General features: G+C 39.4%; 1 protein-coding gene across 5 annotated transcripts in view; it reads right to left on the bottom strand.

The window, feature by feature from the left end:
* LOC105468772 (UV radiation resistance associated) overlaps positions 1-23,244 on the bottom strand; it is a 325,660-nt gene that overhangs the window by 268,979 nt on the left and 33,437 nt on the right. For 4 of the 5 annotated variants that reach the window (XM_071075322.1, XM_071075321.1, XM_011719113.2 and 1 more), the window contains exons 2-3: positions 18,900-19,017; positions 9,686-9,720 (exon numbers count right to left, since the gene is read on the bottom strand). In XM_071075322.1, coding sequence (XP_070931423.1) covers positions 9,686-9,720; positions 18,900-19,017 — 153 coding nt within the window. Of the gene's footprint in view, positions 1-981; positions 5,200-9,685; positions 9,721-18,899; positions 19,018-23,244 lie in introns of those variants that run through there. The other variant, XM_071075319.1, reaches the window with a different exon arrangement.

Here is a 23,244-nt window from a genome sequence, read left to right as displayed (position 1 = left end):
CTTAATTGGCATTAACTGGCATGATTTTCCAGAACAAGTGCTCCACAACATAAATACCATAATACCATATTAAACTAAACTAAAACCACAACATAATACCATAATCCCACCAGAATGGCTAAAATTTAAAAGATGGATAATACCAAGTCTGGACAAGGATAGAGCAACTAAAAATCTCACACTGCTGGTAAGGATGCAACTGGTACAAACGCTTGGGAAAATTATTTAGCAGTATCTACAAAAGCTGAACATAACCTATAACCCAGCACTTAATTCCACTTCTAAGTACATACCTCAGAGAAATGCACACATATGTTCATTAGAATTAGTGAGCTACTATATACAACATGAACAAATCTCACAAACATTATGCTGAGCAAAAAGCAGATGCAAGCCGGGCGCAGTGGCTCGTGCCTGTAATCCCAGCACTTTGGGAGGCCGAGGTGGGCAGATCACTTGAGGTCAGGAGTTCAAGACCAATCTGGCCAACACCGTGAAACCTTGTCTCTACTAAAAATACAAAAAAAAATTAAACTGGTATGGTGGTGCACACTTGTAATCCCAGCTACCTGGGAGGCTGAGGTGGGAGAATCACTTGAACCTGGGAGGTGGAGGTTGCAGTGAGCCAAGATCCCACCACTGCACTCCAGCCAGGGCAACCAGAGTGAGACTCTGTCTCCAAAAAAAAAGGGGGGGGGGCACATGCCATGGTGTTAGAAGTCAGAAGAGAGGTTCTCTTTGGGAAAAGGTAGTGATTGAAAAGCAAGAGATAGGCCGGGTGCAGCGGCGTATGCTTGTAATCCCAGCACTTTCGGAGGTCAAGGCAGGCGGATCACCTGAGGTCAGGAGTTCGTGACCAGCCTGACTAACATGTTACGATGAAACTCTGTCTCTACAAAATACAAAAAAATAGCCAGGCATGGTGGCACATGCCTGTAATCCCAGCTACCTAGAATGTTGAGACAGAAGAATCGCTTGTACCTGAAAGGCGGAGGTTGCAGTGAGCCGGGATCACACCATTGTTCTCCAGCCTGAGCGACAAGAGTGAAACTCCATCTCAAAAAATAAATAAATAAAAGAAAGAAAGAAAAGCAAGAGATGATCGTGTTTCATTGATCAGTTCCTTTTGAAAAGTCATAAGGCTATTATTTGTGTATTTACTAGATGTGTGCTATATCTCAATGAAAAGTAATAAAACTATTTTTTTAAAAGATCCAACAAGGGAAAAAACAGGAGGTGCCCCACTGAAATAAATCAAATGAAGTCATCTCTTCCTGATGTATATCCTAAAGCCTAAACCTTCCAGGTCTTCAATTTATACCTTAAAAGGTAGTCATTTACTCCCCTTTGTGTAAGACTGCCTTTCAATAAAAGTAAATATATTCTAAAATATGAAGTAGCATAATTTCCTATTACTATTAGAGTGATAAAGTATCAGAAAAAGCAGAAAATAATACCTCCTTTCAAAGTGAAAAAAATGAGACTTGGTGAATGTATCTGAAGGGGCATAATGCATGGCAAGGAAGAGGGATAGATACTCTTGGGGGTTGTTGTAGCAAATATTCTTAAATACTTCATTCAAAATCAAATGCCTCTGGAGGACAGGGAAGTTTTTTGAAGTTATTTCATGTGATTGAATAGATGACCTGGGTGTTCTTTCTAAGCCAATATAACACTAATACAGTAGAGCTATTGTCAATCTTCTGATTACAAAGACCTTCCTTTATACTATTACAAAATAGTTGCCAGACAGTGAGCAGTAATTCCTAAGTTGGTACATTCAAATACAGGCAGATACAGCCCGCCACACATTCAAAGATTTCACAGCCTACCATTTTTACCATATAGGCCCAGATGGTTTTTTTATTTATATTTAATCTACACATACCGGCCCAATTTCTACATGAACAAATTAAACAAGTACTATTATCATCCAGGGACCTGTACCACCATATTCACTGCAAAGCACAATTGCAGAATATCAGGATATTTATAAGTTCTGAAAAGTTCACTGTCTACTATGTACCCACAAGAGGACCTAAAATCATTATTACTATAATGTTGCTTGATAACAAATATATGGTTACAAGAACACAATCAAGAACTCATAAAAGGTGTTCTAACTTTCTGAAACCATACAACACATCTCACTGGAATAGCATACTGATTTTACCATTAGTCGTAATACAATAAACTCTCTTTCCCTGTCCCATTCACTTTTATTCAGACTTCCTATCTCAATTTAGAAATTACTAATTGTTAGAAACCTTTCCTAACTTCTCCCTCCAAACTAAGATAAATAAAACTTTTACATGTTTTCATGGCATCCTGTTCTTCCCTGGTACTATATATAATTCCATGTGTTGATTATCTCTGTCTCCCTTCAAATCATGTGGTTAACCAGACAGAACTTGGAAAACCTTGAAGATGATGCAGTTTAAAAGACAGTAACATAATCTGACATAAGCTACACACACACACACACATGCACACAGATTGTTAATTCATTCAATCATAATTCAACTGAAACACAAAGTTGGTTTGAGAAGCACTCAGACCAGTAACTCATAAAAAGTATTTGTACTGTTTAGCCAGTTTTTTCCCAAAGATTTAAAAACAGCTCAGTCACAATCTCAACAGAACTTTATAGTTCTGATAAATTATGCCACATGCTTTCCCTAAAATGCACGCTCTAGAACTTGTTTATTCAATGATAAAGCCTATCACTGACCTCTGTAAGCCCTCTAGCTAACAGAGTGGAAGGAAGCGGGATATAAGGGAGGCTGCAAAACAGCAGGGCTCTGGAACACTGGTTTTACCAGTTACTAGCTGTGTGACCTAGATCAAGTTCCTCTGCCTGCTGAACCTGGTTCCTCAGCTGTAAAACAAGCATATCTCTTAGCATATCTCTTAGCTTGGATTGCTGTTATCAGAATGAGAAATAATGTATGACATGTCCAACATGCTACTTCAATCATAGGTGGGTACTTATAACTGATACCTCTTCTTTAGTTAAAAAAAAATCCATGTACAGAGACATTTCAAAACACACACAAATTAGCTATCAATATACTCCCACCACGAGATTTTTAATATTCTAATAAAAGTTAAAAATTCCTTTTTGGGAAAATAACCAATGATTAGATTAACTTTATAACTGTTAAAGGCAGATGTGGGTTCATGACATAACTATTCTCTTTTATAAACATGAAAAACCAACTTTTAGAGAATTTAGTCACTTTGGTTGTTATTGCTTCAACAATTTTAGTTATTAATTAACTCAACGACCCTTCAATAATATCAAGGATCTAACCTCTCCCTGAACCCAAGAAGAGATGATTTGGAGGGCACGGCTAGCTGAAGCCAGAGACATTAACACTGAGCTTTACATTCACCATGAATTGTTCTATGCTAAATATATCATGAATAAGGTGAGGGTCCTGTTCCACCAGATGTGCCCCATTTTGCATTACTTGTAATGCTATGCCTTCCAATATCTAATTCTCATTCTCATGCTCCTTAGCCCTTGACCATCATCTCCTATTGCTCCAGGCCATTCCCTCTGCTGCCCTGATCCTCAATTCCCTTGCACCTGTCTCTCTATTATACGTGCATAGCAACATCTCAAATCACCTCTGCTCACTGCACTCCAGCCTTACTAACTTCTTAGCCATTTTTTGAACACATCAAGTACACTCCTGTCTTTCTACTTTCCTGTTTCTTGTCCTGGAACAGTATTCCTGAAATAGCTATATAGCTTGTTCCCTCACTTTTGTCAGGTGTCTGCTCAAGTGACATCTCCTATGTGACTGCTGCAGAAAAACCGCAATCCCCCCTGGCAGGTACTCCCTTGTTCTGCTTCAGTTTACTCCGTTCTATTTATTACCATCCAACATAGCCCACTTACCAGTTCTAACATGCATGTTTTTTCACATTGTAAGATGAATTCTGGTTTTAGAAATAGTAAAATCAATAAAGTCCTACAATCTTTGACCACCAGGTGGCAGTCATCCAGTGTCATTGTATCTACATGCACACCCTTAAAAGTAGCCCTGTTTGATATTAAGTTAGGCACAATGTTGGCACTACATGTGCTGAGTTTAATTGCCATTTAAAATATTTCTCTTGATTTATATTGAAAAAAAATTTGGTAATATTTAACAATTTAAATTCAAAACTTTTTTTAAAAATCAAGTGTTCACAACCATGTAAACAGAACTCTTACAGACTGAGGGTGAGAGTATAAATCAAACAATTTTGGAAAACTATTTGGCAGCTTTAGCTGGCCATATGCATATTCCTAGCAATTCCACTCCGAGATGTATACTCAACAGAAATACATCCATACATTTATTTTTCTGTGATTTCATATAATGTAATATTATAAAGCAAACAAACCACAACTATGTCCCACAAAATAAATGAATCTTACTATATAAAGTTGAAACATGGCAATCGGACACAAAAGAGTGCATACTATATTATTTCATTTATACAAAAACAGGTAACATTAGCCTATGGTGTTAAAAGTCAGGAAAGTAACAGTGACTAGAAAGGGCGTGAGAGGGCTTCTTAGGCACTGGAAATATTCTATTTGTTGATCTGGATGCTGGTTACACAGGTGTATTCAGTTTGAGATAATTCAACATGCTGTATACTCATAATCTATAAACTCTTCTATAAATGTCAAATTTCAATAAAAAGTATTAAGATTTTGTGTAGGCAAAAAGCACAGAAACAGAGCAAGGAGGCATGAATTTGGTATTAGAGAAGCAAATATCTGTCACTGGAGAAATGACTTCATCCAACCTCTTTAAAGGACTTAAGGAAGTAAATGTTTTACTGCTAATAGGATTCCTTATCACACGGAAAATAATGCACCTGAAGGAAGGAAAGACGGCTAAATATCTTGGAATGGATTGAAGAAACTCCAAAGTAACAAGAGGTTAGTAAAATTGAATCACAGCTCATAAGACTATTGCCCAGGACTTACGTTCAGTTTAATCAGAGTGTTTAACTATTTTTTGTAAATGTAAAGTAACAGTGAGTCTTACAGCCAGAAACTTAAGATTTGGATACGTATATATATATGCCATACTAAACATACAGTACATTGTTTGTTTGCCAAGTCAAAGCAAATCACGATACAATGACTATGGAGATTACAAACATGAACCACATGAGGTCCCTGCTTTCTGAAATTTATTATTACATATCAAAGAGGCTAAGACAACCATACAAAAAGCTATTATATGGATTTATAATGAGACTAGTGGCATTTAAAAAAAAAAAAAAAAAAGCACAATGTTTTTTAGTTTTTGTTGTTGTTGTTGTTTTCTTGAGATTGGGTTCTCACTGTGTCGCCCAGGCTGGAGTGCAGTGGTGCAGTCATAGTTCACCACAATCTCAAATTCCTGGGCTCAAGGAGTCCCCCTGCCTCAGCCTCCCAACTAGCAGGGAACTACATGTATGCACCACCATGCCCAGCTAATTTATTTATTTATTTATTTATTTATTTTATTTATTTATTAAGTTTTTTTTTTTTTTTTTTTTGGTAGAGATGGAGTCCCATCATCTTGCCCAGGCTGATCTCTAGCTCCTGGGCTTACATGATCCTCCTGCCTCAGCCTCCCAAAGTACTGGGATATAGGTATGGGCCACCACACTCAGCTCAAAATAATTCGTTTTTCCTTTGAGACAGGGTCTCAACTCTGTCACCCAAGCTGGAGTGGCACAATTTTGGCTGACTGAAACCTCCGCCTCTGAGGCTTAAGCAATCCTCTCACCTCAGCCTCCCAAGTATTGGGACTACAGGTACACACCACCATACCCAGGTAATTTTTGTATTTTTTGGTAGAGATGGGGTTTTGCCACGTTGCCTAGGCGGTCTTGAACTCCTAGGCTCAAGCAATCCACCTACCTCAGTCTACCAAAGTGCTAAGATTATAAGCATGAGCCACTGCACTGGGCCCAAACTACTTTTAAAAAAAGAAAAAGGGGAATCCTGTTAATGATTATAAGAAACCTTTCCGGCCAGACATGGCAGCTCACACCTATAATCCCAGCACTTTGGGAGGCTGAGGTGGGCAGATCACTGGAGGTCAGGAGTTTGAGACCAGGCTGGCCAATGTGGCGAAACCCCGTCTCTACAAAATATACAAAAATTAGCTGGGCATGGTGGTGGGCACCTGTAGTCCCAGCTGCTCAGGAGGCTGAAACAAGAGAATCGTTTCAACCTGGGAGGCAGAGGCTGAAGTGAGCTAAGATCGTGCCACTGCACTCCAACCTGGGCAACAAGAGCAAGACTCCATCTCAAAAAAAAAAAAAAAGAAAGCTTTTCAGAAGCATCTAGAACTGTGCTGTCTAATATATCTACTAGCCTCACATGGCTATTTAAATTAAAATTAAACAAAATTTAAAACTCAGTTCTGCAGTAGAACTGAGCCACCTTTCAAGTGCTCAATGGCCACGTGGCCAGTGGCAACTGTACTGAACAATACGTAGAATATTATCATCATTGCATAAAGTTTTATTGGACAGGTGATCTGGCGTATTCAGGAGTTAGAAAGAAGCACAGAAAAAGGGCATAAGAACAGTTTATCTAATATTTGGGGGAAAACACTCTTTTTAATCATTTTTTTCTTTTTTTTGAGATGGAGTTTCGCTATTGTTGCCCAGGCTGGAGTACAATGGCGCGATCTCGGCTCACTGCAAACCCCCCCTCAGGTTCAAGCGATTCTCCTGCCTCAGCCTCCCAAGTAGCTGGGATTACAGGCATGTGCCACCATGTCTATCTAATTTTGTATTTTTAGTAGAGACGGGGTTTCTCTGTGTTGGTCAGGCTGGTCTCGAACCCCTGACCTTAGATGATCCGCCCGCCTCAGCCTCCCAAAGTGCCAAACAGAAGGATCCATTTATTCAACAAACATTTGCTGAGCATCTTCTATGTGCCAAGCACAATGGTAACAAATAGATACAAAAGCATTTAAACAACTAACTATTCAGCAAATATCACAATAACTTAAAGACTGCAAAATCCTAAACAGGAAAGAAACCAACCAACTCTGCTGTTGGCCTGGCAGTGCTTCCTCGGAGACAGCAAGAAGGGCAGTAACAACATGCCATCTCTGGCATATTCTCTGAGGGTTGTTGACTCCTGTACTGCCCAATGCCCATCAATCTGAACCAATCACAATGAATTAGCAAAAAGCTAAGACAAAAGAGCTTCCTCAGAAAGAAAAGAGTTAATTAGGCTGGGCACAGTGGCTCACGCCTGTAATCCCAGCACTTTGGGAGGCCGAGATGGGCGGATTGCTTGAGGTCAGGAATTCGAGGCCAGCCTGAGTAACATGGTGAAACCCTGTCTCTACAAAAAATACAAAAATTAGTCAGGCATGGTGGTTCATGCCTGTAGTCCCAGCTCCTTGGGAGGCTGAGGTAAGAGGATCACCTGAGCCCAGGAGGTGGAGGTTGCAGTGAGCTGAGATCATGCTACTGCACTCCACCCTGGGTGATAGAGAGAGACCCTGTCTGAAAAAAACAAACACACAAAAAAAAGAGTTAATTAAGTTAATAAAACCTTTATTAAGATATAAAATAAACAAACAAAAAAAAATCCTCGCCAAAATCTCAAAAGAATACCTTTTAAAAGGAACATCAAAAAATTAATATTTGTCAAACAACTACCCAAGAGAAATACACTGGGAACTAAGGGGATATAAAGACATACAGTCTGTGACCTCCAGGAGATTTGATCTACTTTGTGAAACAGAATGTTCATGAATAATCACAATGCAAGCAAACACTGTATGTGGTACATTCAGAAAATAATTACAGAATAAACTGTGAGTTGAAAGGGGCCTAGAAGTCTTTTAACCCAATCCTCTCCCTTGTCTTCAATTCATTCTACAGTATCCTTTGGAGACAATATTCCACCTAAGTGCACTAAGGATGAAGGTATCATGACCTCACAGAGAGCTCCAAAGCAACTGAAGATGGAGGCCAAAAGGAGTCAAAGATAGGAGCTAACATTCAGAGATCTTTGGAAATATGGATTTGGAAGCCAAGTGAATATCCAGTAAATCCAATACTAATAATGTAGAACAATACACTAAAGTGCCATTATGACATAGGGTCTATTATAACACAAGTCTGGGGGAAAAGCAATGGATGTTGAAAACCATCCCCAACATTTGACTATGGAAAAGAGAATACAATAAATGAACACAAAATTCTGTTCTATCTTCCCCCTAATCACTCCTAGCTCTCAACTGTCTGCAAACTATTTCTGTTTCCACCTGAGCAAGGAGAGGAGGAAAAACTAGTCTTTACTAAGTAGCTATTATATGTCAAGCATGATGCTAGGCACTTATTGTATATCATATAATATACGTAGAACCAGAGCTTTACTGGTGATGGGACCTCCCCAGAGATGGACTCAAGGAAACTATCTGGCCTAGAATCCAAATCTATTGATATTTTAGAGACATTTCAAAGACAGCTTGATGAAGAAAGAGTAGAGACGAAGACAGAAGGTCTAGACTGGGGTTCTGGTCCTGCAGTCCTGTGACTCTGCAAAAGTTGTTGGAACTCTCCAGGTACCAGCTTCTTAAGATCTGCCCCATCTACTTTACAGGTGGTTCTAAGGATCAAAATGGGATAACATGTAAATACAACACATCATTGATATCCATTTATTCATTTAACAAGAGTTAATGAGCATCTATACTATTCTAGACTCCAGGGTAACAGAAACAGCAAGATTGGCAGGGCCCCTGCTTTCATGGAACCTATGTTCTAGCAGGTGGGAGGCAGTTCATAAACACAAGCAAGCAAGAGTTTCGAACAGTGATGAACGCTTTCAGGAAAATAAAACAGGGTCATGAAAAAGCATGACTAGGGGAAAGGGAACTGCTCTGCATGAGAGAGTCATAGAAGGTCTTGCTGAAGTAACATAGGTGAGACCTTGAAGACCTCTTCAGTCAATCGAACAGCTGAGGAAACAAGTGTTCTAGACATAAGGAACAAGATAAGCTTCACATGTTTGAAGCACTGAAAGAGGTACACCTGGAACACAATGAGGGCTGAAAAAAGGAGGAGATGAGGTGGAAAAGCAGACAAGGGCCAAATCCAAGATGGTATTGAACCATTATAAATATATTTTCATTACTATAAAGGTCTTCTTTGTTTTCAACACAGCCTAATAAATGGAGACATTTATGCAAATATCCAGAGTACACATTATCAAAAGTAGGACACTTACAACTTTCCAACTGAGCAATGCCACTGCCAAGAAACAAGTAGGTGTATCCTATACAAAAGTCCTAGGCATAAAATTCTTAAGAACCATATCTAAACAAAGATATCATTTATTATGACATACAGCCAGTGAAATAATCAGAAACTTATTTATGGTAAATGGAAGTGAGAAAACTATAGAATTTGAGTTTTTACCATTTAAAGTTCTTAACAGAAAAATCAGTTCATTTCAGTAAATATATATCAAGCACCTATTACATAAGCACTATAGATAGATACAGCAATGAACAAAACAATCATGACTTAACAATTGAGCAGATCTGTATCATAAAACCAGAGCTGAACCTCAACTTATTTTACATTTCTGCATTTCCTGAAAACAGGTGTATACACTTAGTCATATGTACCTGTCAGAAAGCAAACTTACCAAGGAATTCTTAATCACTTCACTTCTATAAAATTCTGGAAAAGAAGAAAAAAGAACAATAAGTGATATGAAAGAAAATAAGCCCATTAACCAACTCTTAATCCTCTAAATTTTTTAACATATGTTCCAGTAAAACATTTAAAATATATTCAAGGAATTCATTCTTTCTATATCTGTTTAAAAAAAAAAAAGTAAAAATTAAATGAAAGTGTTTTAAAGGGAAAAAAATTCAGTAAAGAAGGTTAAAACATTTCAGATTTGCTTTAATAATTATGACTTTACTGACTGCTTTTTCCTCCCATTCTAATTTGAGCCCTTAAAAGCTCCAACATTCTTCCCTCCCCACTTCCACCCTCACAACTGACTCCATTTGCTCTGTTTTTCTCAAACATCTCTAATCATTACCCATTGTAGTACTATGGAGTGAATACTGATGTAGGTTACCTGGTTGCTAGTGTTTTAATCTAGGTTACCTGGTTGCTAGTTTTGGTTAAAACACTAGCAACCAGGTGACTTAAGTCCTACTTCTACCTCTGTCACTAACGCTATGTCTCTTTAATTCCCTTGGGCGTATTATTGCTCTAAGACAACTTAGAGAATTGAACTGATAACTGAAGGTCCTCGGGAAGCGTTTAAATTTCATGACTCTACAAGCCTTCATGTATGCTGGAAAATGTTACAAAACTCAAGGACGCAATCAAAATGTGTCAGAAATTCAGACATTCCCGAAAACCTTCCAATATTCCCTCTACTAACCCTGCCCAAGTCATCTCCATGCTGCTCTTATGGCCAACATGATGAAACCCCATGTGTACTAAAAATACAAAAATTAGGCATGGTGGCACATGCCTGTAATCCCAGCTACTTGGAAGGCTGAAGCAGGAGAACTGCTTGAACCCAGGAGGCAGAGGCTGCAGTGGGCAGAATTGCACCACTGCACTCCAGCCTGGGTGACAGAGTAAGACTCCATCTCAGAAAGAAAAGAAAAGAAGAGAAGAGAAAAGAAGAGAAGAGAAGAGAAGAGAAGAGAAGAGAAGAGAAGAGAAGAGAAGAGAAGAGAAGAGGAAAGGAAAGGAAAAGAAAATTGTACACTCAAAGAACAATTTGACTTTGATAGATATTGCTAAATTGTTAACTACAAATATTGTGATAATTTACAATACCACTTATGAAGAAGCCTGTTCCTCCAACACTATTGTATTGTATTGTTCTTTTCATTTTATCCTCAAATGGTTAACCAATTATTCCAATCATTAATTGATGACACAAACTTAGAAATGTATGTATTTATGTATATATATACATATATCCTAATATACATGCACCATACTTTTTTCAAAAAACAAAAGCATAAGGGATTTAAAACTACTGTTTTTTATTACAAGGTATTTTACATTATACTGTATATATTTTTGTGTCGTTTGAATTCAATTCAAGTATATTTTACTGTTAAGTCAGTGAAAAACACAATAAAAATAATCTTTTTCTTTTGAGAAAGCAAATTCCTTAGCTTAACCTGCAAAGTGTCTAAATTAAACAGTTTTTGCAGTATTTCCAGCTCTAAGATGAGTGGTATTATTCCTTCTTCCAAAACTTTGTTAACTTGGGGGCTGGCCCACAGTGTCTTCATCTTTCAAAGGACAATGACACCCGGAATATAATAGGGTTTTTATGAGGCTGAAATAAAATAATGTATTTAAAATATTTTACAATCTTTATTAATAAAATAGTTTTTAAACAATTTTATTGTTTAAACAAAATTGTTTAAAATTAATAAAATTTTATTAATAAAATTGTTTAGTTTTTTCCATTCAATGTGAGCAAAATCATACAAGTAAATTTTCTTTTTTTTTTTTTTTTTTTTTTTGAGACAGGGTCTCATTCTGTCACCCAGGACAGTGGTATGATCTTGGCTCACCGCAACCTCCGCCTCCTGGGTCCAAGCGATTCTCCAGCCCCAACCTCCTGAGTAGCTGGGATTACAGGTGCGCACCAGCACCACTTGGCTAATTTTTGTTATTTTTAGTAGAGAAGAGGTTTCGCCATGTTGGCCAGGCTCATCTTGAACTCCTGACCTCAAACGATCCACCTGCCTCAGCCTCCCAAAGTGCTAGAATTACAGGAGTGAGCCACTGTGCCCAGCCTAAATTTTCAAAAAGATACCATTCAAGACCTGCCTCTACATGAAAGGGACCATTAAATACAAATACTTCTCTATGTAGCCATGCTAAGACAGAAAGAAAAAAAGCAATCACAGATTGCACAGCATGGTTCCAGTGGCACGTTTTAGCTGTTCTGCAGCATCCCATTCATTCAACAAATGCATAAATGCCTCATTCTAATACTCATAGATATGGTGTATCTATTCAATGCAAAACTATGCAGGCACTATGCATAACTTCTCCTACTATGAATGTGGACTCTTAATAGGAGAAATACAAACTTATGCTACACTGCAAAACTATTTTTCACCTAACAGGGTGGCAAACATTCAAAAGTCTGCACAGGCTTGGTGGTGAAGCTGTGGGGAGAAAAGCACTCACACATAAAACAGCTCCCACGGAGGACAATTTCGCAATATCTACCAAAACTACAAGTACACATTCTCTTTGTCCTAGTAATTCCACTTTATGAAATTTACCCTATCAATATACTGCCACTCATACAAAACAACGTATTATAAAGTTATTCAATGCAATACTGTGTGTATAGCAAAAGACTGGAACCATCTAAGTGTCCACTAATAGGAGCCAGTTATGGTGTATCTATTCAATGCAAAACTATGCAGAAAAAAAAACAAAAATCAGGGATGCTGTCTATGAATCAATATGGAGAAAACCCTACGATAGTAAGTGAAAAATGCAAGGTACAGAAACATAAATAGTATGGTACACTTTGGGTAAAAAAGAGGAGAGAAAGGAATAAGAATATTTGTATTTGTACTTGTATTTGCATAAAGAATCTCAGGAAAGACAAACAAGAAATGAGTAACAGTGGTTATCAGGGTGGGGTAGAAAACTAAGGTGATGGAAGGCCAGTGAAAGGGAGGCTTTAATATGAACCTTTATATCTTTGCATATATACACATATATATATATTTTTATCTACTAAAAAAATTAAATTAAAAAGACAAAAATATTTGAGGGCCTAGTATGTGTCAAGCGTGGTTCTGCAGTTCTGTATATTGGGGTCAAAGCAATGAGCAAAAGTGACCTGAAAATCTCTGCCTTCATAGAGCTTACATTCTAGTGGAAAGAGACATACAATAATCAAATAATTAAACATACAGTATGTCAAGTGATCTTAAGTACCGCGGAGAAAAATAAAGCACAGAAGACAGAGGAGAACAATCACAATTTATAAAAGCATTAGTCAGTGATCAAGGAGACTTTCTCTGAGAAACATTTGGAATAAAGTCCTGCAATTCAGAAGGAGCAGCACTGAAAGGAAAAAAAAAAGGCCAGGTGCAGTGGCTCAGGCCTGTAATCCCAGCACTTTGGGAAGCCAAGGCGGGTCAATCATGAGGTCAAGATTGAGATCATACTGGCCAACATGGCGAAACCCCATGTCTACTAAAAATACAAAAATTAGCTGGGTGTGGTGGCGCACACCTGTAGTCCTAGCTACTTGAGAGGCTAAGGCAGAAGAATCGTTTGAACCCAGTAGGTAGAAGTTGCAGTGAGCTGAGATTGCGCCACTGCACTCCAGCCTGGGCAACAGAGCAAGACTCCGTCTCAAAAAAAAAGGGGGGGGGGGGAGAAAGATCTGCAAGAAGGTAGAAGCACTAGTCATGTGAATATGTGAAGGAAAAGTATCCAAGTCAAATAAATGTCAAATGCAGAGGTCTTTAAGTTAGTTAAAACCAATGCATTCAAGCAACAGCTACACGTTCAGCTAGCTGGAACACAGACAGCTGGAAGAGTAGCAGAAATTGAGTTCAGAGAGGTAACCAAGAACCAGATCATGAAAGGCCTTCTAGGAAACCATAAGGATTTTAGCTTATACTCTGAACGAGATGGGAAGCCATGGGAGGGTTCTGAGGAGAGAAATAAAGGGATGTGACTTTGATTTTAACAGGATCTCAGTTGAGAACAGACTGAGGGAGTTGCATGAGCAGACAAACCTGTTAAACATCTACTCCAACAATGTAGTTAAAAGATGACTGTGGTTTGAAGATAGCAAGAAGTGATTAGGTTATGGATATATTTTGATAGTAAGAGCCAAAAGTATATGCCAAAAGACTGGATATGAAACGTGAGAGAAAGAAGACAATCCAGGATAATTCCAAAGTTTTTGGCCAAGGAAATGGAATTGCCATTTTCTGATATAAGCAAGAATACAGGAGGTGGATCACAGCTGGAATATCAGAAGCTCAGTTTTGAACATATCAAGTTTAAGTTACCTACTAGACTCCAAATGGAGCTACAGAGTAGGCAACTGGATTACAGGGGTATGAGTTCAAAGGAAAGATCAACAGGTGACATTTAAAACTGTAAGACTTGACCCAGGCCTTTGTGGCTCCCGCCTGTAATCCTAGCACTTTGGGAACCAAGGCAGGTGGACTGCTTGAGCTCAGAAGTTTGAGACCAGCCTGGACAACACAGCAAAACTCGGCTCTACAAACAACAAAAAAAAACTAGCTGGGCATGGTGGTGTGTGTCTGTAGTCCCAGCTACTCGAGAGGCTGAGGTGGGAGAATCACCTAAGCCCCAAAAGGGTGAGGCTACAGTGAGCTGTGATTCTGCACTCCAGCCTGGTTGACAGAGTGAGACTCTGCCTAATAAAAAATAAATAAAAATAAATAAAACTACAAGACTTAAGTAAGATCGCCAAATTAAGTAATACAGAGTTCATCTTCTGATGTATTCAAGACAGTTGGAATTCCAGGAGAGGGCAGGCACTTACATTTCATGGGTCAGAAAATAACTATGAAAAACAAACTTGAGGGCTGGGCGCAATGGCTCACGCCTGTAATCCCAGCACTTTGGGAGGCCAAGACGGGCGGATCACGAGGTCAGGAGATCAAGACCATCCTGGCTAACACAGTGAAACCCCGTCTCTACTAAAAATACAAAAAATTAGCCAGGCGTGGTGGCGGGCGCCTGTAGTCCCAGCTACTTGGGGGGGGGGGGGGCTGAGGCAGGAGAATGGCGTGAACCCGGGAGGCGGAGCTTACAGTAAGCTGAGATCTGGCCACTGCACTCCAGCCTGGGCCACAAAGCGAGACTCCATCTCAAAGGAAAAATAAAGAAAAGAAAAACAAACTTGATTGTATAAAAATTGCAAGTTTAACAGAAAACCAAGTTTAGAACCCATCCATCCATTAACACAAGGCTTTGTTCTCTGGGGATATAATAACTAGTATTTGATTGAAAATAAGACAGTCTCCTAAAAGCACTACAAGGATGTCAAAAGTCAAAAAATTTCACACATCTCTTCTTAAATTTCACACATATCTTCTTTGGATCTGCTGTGAATTTACCTGAAATAAAAGAAAAACTTAGAAACCAGCATTTTGGATATTCTTCAATAAAAAACTGTCTTCTGACACTAAGAAATGTCACCACTAAACAGGTGGTACGGGTGGTTAATCGAGAAGAGTCAATTGGTCTCTTATCATGGTTGTTCTATACCAAGGACCAAACAAGGATCATAAAATATTCACATTTGTTATAACAGGTCCGACCAACAAGATACAACAGCATTAACTAGAATTACTACAGAAAGGGCTTCCCAGCTCCTCCTATGGTAGTTAAAAGTTCGTAAAGCCCAACAAAGTTCATGAATAGGCTTCATTCAACCATGACATTTTGGAATGGGAGGAATGCTGAGAAATCACCAATCCCTTCATTTTAATGATAAATTACTAAAGCTGGCAAGAGGGAGTAAACGCCCTATCCAAGAGGCTTGACAGCTAGTGCCAAATTCAACAGCTACAGCAGACCCTGGACTTCCTGGGGTCTGTCACCAGCTATTCCCTACCTGTGTTGATGATTAGCTCACTGAGATAACTTCAAAAAACAGTCAATGATAACTGCTAAATTCAAGATATAATCTGAGCTAAAAGAGAAAAAACAAAAACAAAAAAGTCACTTCGCTTTCATCATATCTCTAGACAAGTTTTTTAACATGATCATCAACCAGTCCCATGACTACTCGTTTTGGAAAACACTATTATGATTATTATAATTCTAATTGCTATCATTTTCCAAATTCCCAAAATGTGCTAAGTACTGGTGTTAATTACTATTATCAGAGGTAACACTGGGGTAAGAACACAGAAGTTTTGTTAAGATAACTAGGACTGATTATACAGAAACTCATCAAAAATTTAAAATACTCCAGCACTGTCATATATTGCTAGTGATATAACCAATTAGTGAGCAGTAGACTAAATGTTTTAAGGCCTACAAAAATGCTTATACCCTTAAACCAAATAGTAGCCAACCTGTTTCATTTTCCTTCTGGACATATAGGAAGCTTACATTTCCCAGTTCCCTTTCCATCTAAAAAAGACAATTCAGTCCAGGCGCAGTGGCTCACTTCTATAATCCCAGCACTTTGGGAGACTGAGATGGGCAGGTCACTTGAGTTCAGTAGCTCAAGACCAGCCTGGCCAACATGGTGAAACCCCATCTCTACAAAAAAATACAAAAATTAGCTGAGTGTGGTGGCGCATGCCTGTAATCCCACCTTCTCGGGAGGCTGAGGCAGGAGAATCACTTAAACATGGGAGGCGGAGGTTGCAGTGAGCTGAGATGGCACCACTGCACTCCAGCTTGGGCAAACAGAGTGACACTCCATCTCAAAAATAAATAAATAAAATAAAAAATAACAAGGACAATGCAACTGATTTATGGCCAATAGAATGTAATGAAATTGATATGGACCATTTCCATTTAAAACTCTCCCACAAGTAATCCTTCTATACCTGGCCGTGTCTGAGGCCATGTATTGAGGACACAAGCAGCCCAAACTAGAAGGAACCTGCATACCTGAGTCATCACTTAGAAGAAAGCTGCCAAGATAGCGCCTGATAAAGGACACCTGCACTGGACTTAGTATAAGAAATGTATTATGGTAAGCCACTAAGAGTTGTGGTATTTGTTACAGTAGCTACCATTAAGCATTCAGATGAATACAATTGTTTTAAAAATATGGAATGGGCTTGGCACAGTGGCTCATACACATAATCCCAGCACTTTAGGAGGCCAAGGCAGGTATAGGATCGCCTGAGGTCGGGAGTTCAAGACCAGCCTGGCCAACATGACAAAACGTTGTCTCCATTAAAAATACAAATATCAGGTGGGCGTGGTGGCAGGCACCTGTAATCCCAGCTACTCAAGAGGCTGAGGCAGGAGAATTGCTTGAACCTGGGAGGCAGAGGTTGCAATGAGCCAAGATTGCACCACTACACTCCAGCATGGGTAACGGAGCAAGACTCTGTCTCAGAATAAATAAATAAATAAATAAATAAATAAATAAAGCAATGGTTAGACTGAAAAGTGAGAATGAAATAAAATTACATGAGGACGGTGGAATTTGAGTCCTTTTCCCATCCTTAAAAATTATTGCTGGGCGTGGTGGCTCACGCCTGTAATCCCAGCACTTTGGGAGGCCAAGGCAGGTGGATCACAAGGTCAGGAGTTCGAGACCAGCCCGGCCAACATGGTGAAACCCCATCTCTACTAAAAGTATGAAAGTTAGCCAGGCGTGGTGGTAGGTGCCCGTAATCGCAGATACTTGGGAGGCTGAGGCAGGAGAATCCCTTGAATCCAGGGAGGAGGAGGTTGCAGTGAGCTGAGATCGCGCCACTGCACTCCAGCCTAGGCGACAGAGCAAAACTCTATCTTGGGGGGAAAAAGTTATTTTAAGACTATTTACTCTGAAGGAGTTTCTTCACTGTATATTTCTTGACTGAATGTTTTAATGAGCAGATACTGGAATTGACATTTTAAAAAAAAGTTGTGAAACAATCGCCGCTTTAAATAATGATTAAAACTAAAAAGAGGTTAGGGACCGTGGCTCACACCTATAATCCCAGCACTTTGGGAGGCTGGGGCAGGAGCATAGCTTGAGTCCAGGAGTTCGAGACCAGCCCAAGAAACATAGTAGGACCCTGTTTCTACAAAAATTTTTTCAAAGTTAGCCTGGAGAGGCATCTCACACCTGTAGCCCCAGCTACTTGGGAGACGGAGGCAGGAGGATCATTTGAGTCTATGAGGTCAAAGCTGCAGTGAGCCATGACTGTGCCACTGCACTCTAGCCTGGGTGACAGGGTGAGATCCTATCTCGAAAATAAATAAATATATATATATATCTCACTGGAATTTTTCACCTTTGCCACAGGACAAGATTCAAACAAGTCTCAGTATCTTTTGTTAAAATGATGTCACCTTTTGTTAGTATAAATAACATCTTTAATCACATCAAGATTTTTATGATCCTCATAAAAATCTGTCTTACCTACTTCATAAGACATCATTATCTCTACTTTACAAAAGGGGAGAGTGAAGTTCCAGAAACCATGATCTTTATCAAAAGTCACAAAGCTAGTGAGTGGCTGGGCTAGAACTAGTATGGAAGTATTTTCCATCATAATCCAACATTACTATCATTTTACCATGCTTCCTCTCTTACACTATCCCACCTAAGCCAACTGATTATGTCTCAGTGCCTCTCATCTAATATGCATTCTGCAGGTGGTTGTGATTTTTAATCAAATATTTGGTCTGCTCTTAGAATTTTCACTTACAGAAGAATCCATAGTACAATACATAAAACTGAATTAGAGAAAACTATGTCATTCTTCTGAAAAATATCCTATATATACAGGAAATTACAGATATGAGAAGATATAAACTAGGTCCCTATTTTACCATAATATTAAAGAAAAATGTATTACATTTTTATAACAGTAAAATTACTACAGGATACTGGATTCAATCTACTTGAAATGCTAGGTACTAGACCATTAATAGCTAACATTCATAAAGGAATGATAAACTTATCAATGTAAGGCTCAGTTATCTGAAAGAACTATCCAATTGCCATTTTTCTTTAGTATACATCCCAACTGCTCATATTTTCAGACAGCAAAACAATTTAGGTTTCCGAGAAGCTGCAACAGCAGCAGGCACTGAGAATCACTTGTGTTACAAAAAAAAATAAAAATATAACAATCTGTGGGTAGCAAGTCCACAGATCCCCTTACCTTTATATATCTTTTCAGTACTACACAAGTGAAGTGTAAAGTAGGTATCAAGGAGCTCATGGCCATTTCTATTAACAATGTTCCGGGCAGCAATGTTCCGAAGATGTCGAAGACGCCGCTGAAAAATAACAAAAAGAGAAGGCATTCAGCTTTTTCCTCCTATAAAATTTTCTGAAAGTTGCAGTTCAAAAATGAAATGTAATAGGTTGTCTCAGTCATTTATTTATTGAGCCAGAAACCATAACCCATTCTCTTATTTATGCCTCAGCATCCCCTCTGTCAAACAGGAATTATACCTGCCCTATCTCATTTACCAGGTGGTTGAAGAATGAAGTGACAACAGACATGAAATATTTTTGAAAAGGACCAATGTTATGTAAGCGCTATATACCCATATAATAGCATTAGTATTCCTTGGAACATAAACTAAGTAATAATTTGCTTTTCTCCACAGAGGGATTCTGATAGACATGTAAAATCCATCTCATACCAACAGATAATCACCAGTTAACACATAACACTCACCCCTGATGCTACTTCAGTCTAGATGCCAGATTATCTATACAAGCAGGAAATGAGGCCACAGCCAAAAAACAAAAATAGTGACTCACTGGTCACTCCATCCAGCCAATAAAGCAACTGCGGTGAGCTTCCATTCAATTCTCATTTCACCAGTAATCAACCAGTCTCAATTTCCTAATCAGGCCTCCTTCCTAACAATTTTGCCAACCAAACTCTTTAATGATTTGAAATCACAAGTTTGGAAACGCAAAAGCTTCAGAAGCAATAGTAGAAATCAACAAAAATACAAAATAAGCTTAAGGGATAGCCAAATCAACTCATACATCAAAAAGAGAATGTTGGCAATGCTGAAGTCTGGGCACAGCAGATTCATCCCCAAAAGTTAGTTCCCTATGTCAGACCATTATCTTCAGAGAGTTAAAAATAGAAAGCAAGTGCTTACACTTAAAATATGCTTAAAGCTCTCCCTCAGGCTGAAAGACAGTTCACTCTCCTGGGGTAAGTCCACTTTCAATTACATGCGCAGTCAGCCAGAAGAGCCCAGGTCTTTTTCCCTTGCACATACCAACCCAATCCTTTCTCCCAATCTAGAGATTAAGATTCTTTGAGAGAAAAGGTTATTGTCTAATAAATTTGTTTAATCCTCTAAGTATGAAAAGCCTCAAACATATTTACAAAAAGTTTCCTGGGCTTACTCTAAAAGGCTTATTTTTCCACAATCTGCCAATGGTTTCCATTTCACACCCTGGATTACAGCAACCATTTTCTCCTGCTACATACTCTTCATTAGCCCTTTCAGTCAAAACTTTAAAAACAGGAACCACTAATTATCTCTATACAATAATCACATATATTTTGCTATAAGAATGCAATCCTGCTCCTCTGTTCAAAGACCTGAAAACATCTGGAATATCTAGGATAATGCACAAACATCCCAACATTGTGTTCAAAGCCCTCTACAATCTGACTTCTCTATAGACCATCCTTACTTCCCACCAGATCTTCCACATACTCAACCCCTCAGTCACACATGACTGCTTAAAGTCCATCAAAAAGACCATGCACTTTCCTAGCTCCATGCATTTGCTGATGGTAGATCTCAATGCCCATCCTGCTCTTTAAGGAGATCCTATGCAATTTTCAAAGTTTAGGAAAGAAGATTCCTGCCCTTCCTGATTTTCCAACTGAAATTGAGGCAGGAGAATAGGGTGTCCAGGGACCTAAGGCCAACCTAGAACTAAATCTAAAGGAAAACCCCAACTTTCCATGTCTGAGTAACAAAAGGACCAAAGGCTACTCCCTTTGCAAACCCCCCAATATGATTGGGTGCTTTCCATAACCAATCAGATGCTTGCATAGGAGTGTAACTTGGTAACTTCAGCCTCTGATTGGTAGTTTTCTGCAACCAATCAGACTGATTGCAGGCCACCACTTCATTTGCATGGTGTGAACACCAAGTGGCCAATGGGAAACCTCTGGGGGTATCCGGACCCTAGAAGATTCTGTAAGGGGACCCTTGAGGGGCTGCTCAGGCCCACTCCCACCCTGTTGAGTGTACTTTCATTCTCAATAAATCTTTGCTTTTATTGCTCCACTCTTTCCTTGCTATGCTGTGCATTTTGTCCAATTCTTTGTTCAAAACACCTAGAACCTGGAGAACTTGCAGTGAAGAACCGCTACCAGTAACAAAATCAGTTGCTCCCTTAAAAAGGCTTGATAGAAACCATTACCGCCGGGCGCGGTGGCTCACACCTGTAATCCCAGCACTTTGGGAGGCCGAGGCGGGCGGATCACGAGGTCAGGAGATCGAGACCATCCTGGCTAACGTGGTGAAACCCTGCCTCTACTAAAAATGCAAAAAATTAGCCGGGCCTGGCAGCGGGCACCTGTGGTCCCAGCTACTCGGGAGGCTGAGGCAGGAGAATGGCGTGAACCCAGAAGGCGGAGCTTGCAGTGAGCCGAGATCGCGCCACTGCACTCCAGCCTGGGCAACAGAGCGAGACTCTGTCTCAAAAAAAAAAAGAAAAAAAAAAAAAGAAACCATTATCATCACTGTACTGTTAGCATTTATTAAATGTTTACCATGTGCCATGCACTGTGCTAAATATGTGCTTCATTCCTGTGATCATTTAATTCTCATAACAACCCTAGAAGGTTAACTATTAATCATTATTCTTTTTTTTTTTTTTTTTTTTTTTGAGATAGAGTCTCACTCTGTTGCCTAGGCTGCAGTGCAGTGGCGCAATCTCGGCTCTCTGCAAGCTCCACCTCCCGGGTTCACGCCATTCTCCTGCCTCAGTCTTCCGAGTAGCTGGGACTACAGGAGCCCACCACCACGCCCGGCTACGTTTTTTGTATTTTTAGTAGAGACGGGGTTTCACCATGTTGGCCAGGTTGGTCTCAAACTCCTGACCTCAGGTGATCCACTTGCCTCAGCCCCTCACAGTGCTGGGATTACAGTTATGAGCCACCACACCCAGTCAATCCCAACATTTCTAAGTAACCAAATATAAAACAAAGAAAATAATGAATTACAGGAGAGATCTCAAAAGAAGGAAAGAATGCAGAAAGCAAGCCAAGGATTATACCCTATATATTTGGATATGTATTTCTATCTAAGTACTACATATACCTAAAAGATATCATTTGGTCTTTATACTCCTTTATTACTACAGAACACAAGGAAATAACCAATTCTTCGACTCAAGAGAATAACTTTATGACACATGCAACTATCATGAAATTGACTGCCTTACAAAGCAGTGTGCAGGGCTTGGACAGAGATCGAATCTGTAATAGATGCATGAATATTATTACCAAAGAGATCTCCGCATTATGTAGCAATTAGCACGACCACCTCCAAGATACCTTCCGATTCTAAACTCTACGATTTCATCTGGGTGATTACCAGTGTAATCCATTAATGCAAATAAACAGAACTAACCACATTCAGATCATTTTATAAGAAGGTTTACAAAAAACAAACTCCACAAACTGACCAACTATACTTAAAGCACTGACTGTGGGCTGTATGCCTTTTTTTTTTTTTTTTTTTTGCCTTTTTCCTTTATTTTACTTATTTCAAAAGCATTAGGGTATTTTCGCTATACCATATTTAAAATCCAAGATACTTATAGCAACTGGAATGGACAAAGGAAATAAACTTTTTCTTTTTTTTTTTTTTTGAGACAGGGTCTCTCTCTGTTGCCCAGGCTGGAGTACAGTGGTAGGTCAGAGCTCACTGCAGCCTCAACCTCCCAGGCTCAAGCAATCCTCCCACCTCAGTCTCCCAAGTATCTGGGACCACAGGCATATGCCACCATGCCCAGCTAATATAAATTTTTTTTTTAAAGAGACAGAGTCTCCCTATGTTGCCCACGCTAATAAATTCTTCTTTTTTTTTTTTTTTTTTTGTGAGACAGTCTCACTCTGTCACCAGGCTGCAGAGCAGTGGCGTGATCTTGGCTCACTGCAATCTTCGCCTCTTGGGTTCAAGCGATTCCCCACCCTCAGCCTCCCAAGTAGCTGGGAGTACAGGTGTATACGACCATGCCCAGCTAACTTTTTGTATTTTAGTAGAGACGGGGTTTCACCATGTTGGCCAGGATGGTCTAGATCTCCTGACCTCGTGATCCGCCCACCTCAGCCTCCCAAAAGTGCTGAGATTACAGGCATGAGCCACCGTGCCCAGCCGCTAATAAACTCTTTATGGGTAAATTACTGATGCAATTTTGGTGAAAGGCTGTAAATGTACATGTAAACCCTCTTGTGCCCTAGGTCTTGCCTTCTTTTTTAATAACATTCATTCCAGAGCCAGGCACAG

This window comes from Macaca nemestrina, chromosome 12 (genome assembly GCF_043159975.1).
Source record: "Macaca nemestrina isolate mMacNem1 chromosome 12, mMacNem.hap1, whole genome shotgun sequence".
NCBI classification, from domain to species: Eukaryota; Metazoa; Chordata; class Mammalia; order Primates; family Cercopithecidae; genus Macaca; species Macaca nemestrina.
The sequence above is the reverse complement of the archived record's forward strand: the minus strand, read 5'-3'. Positions and strand labels throughout refer to the sequence as shown.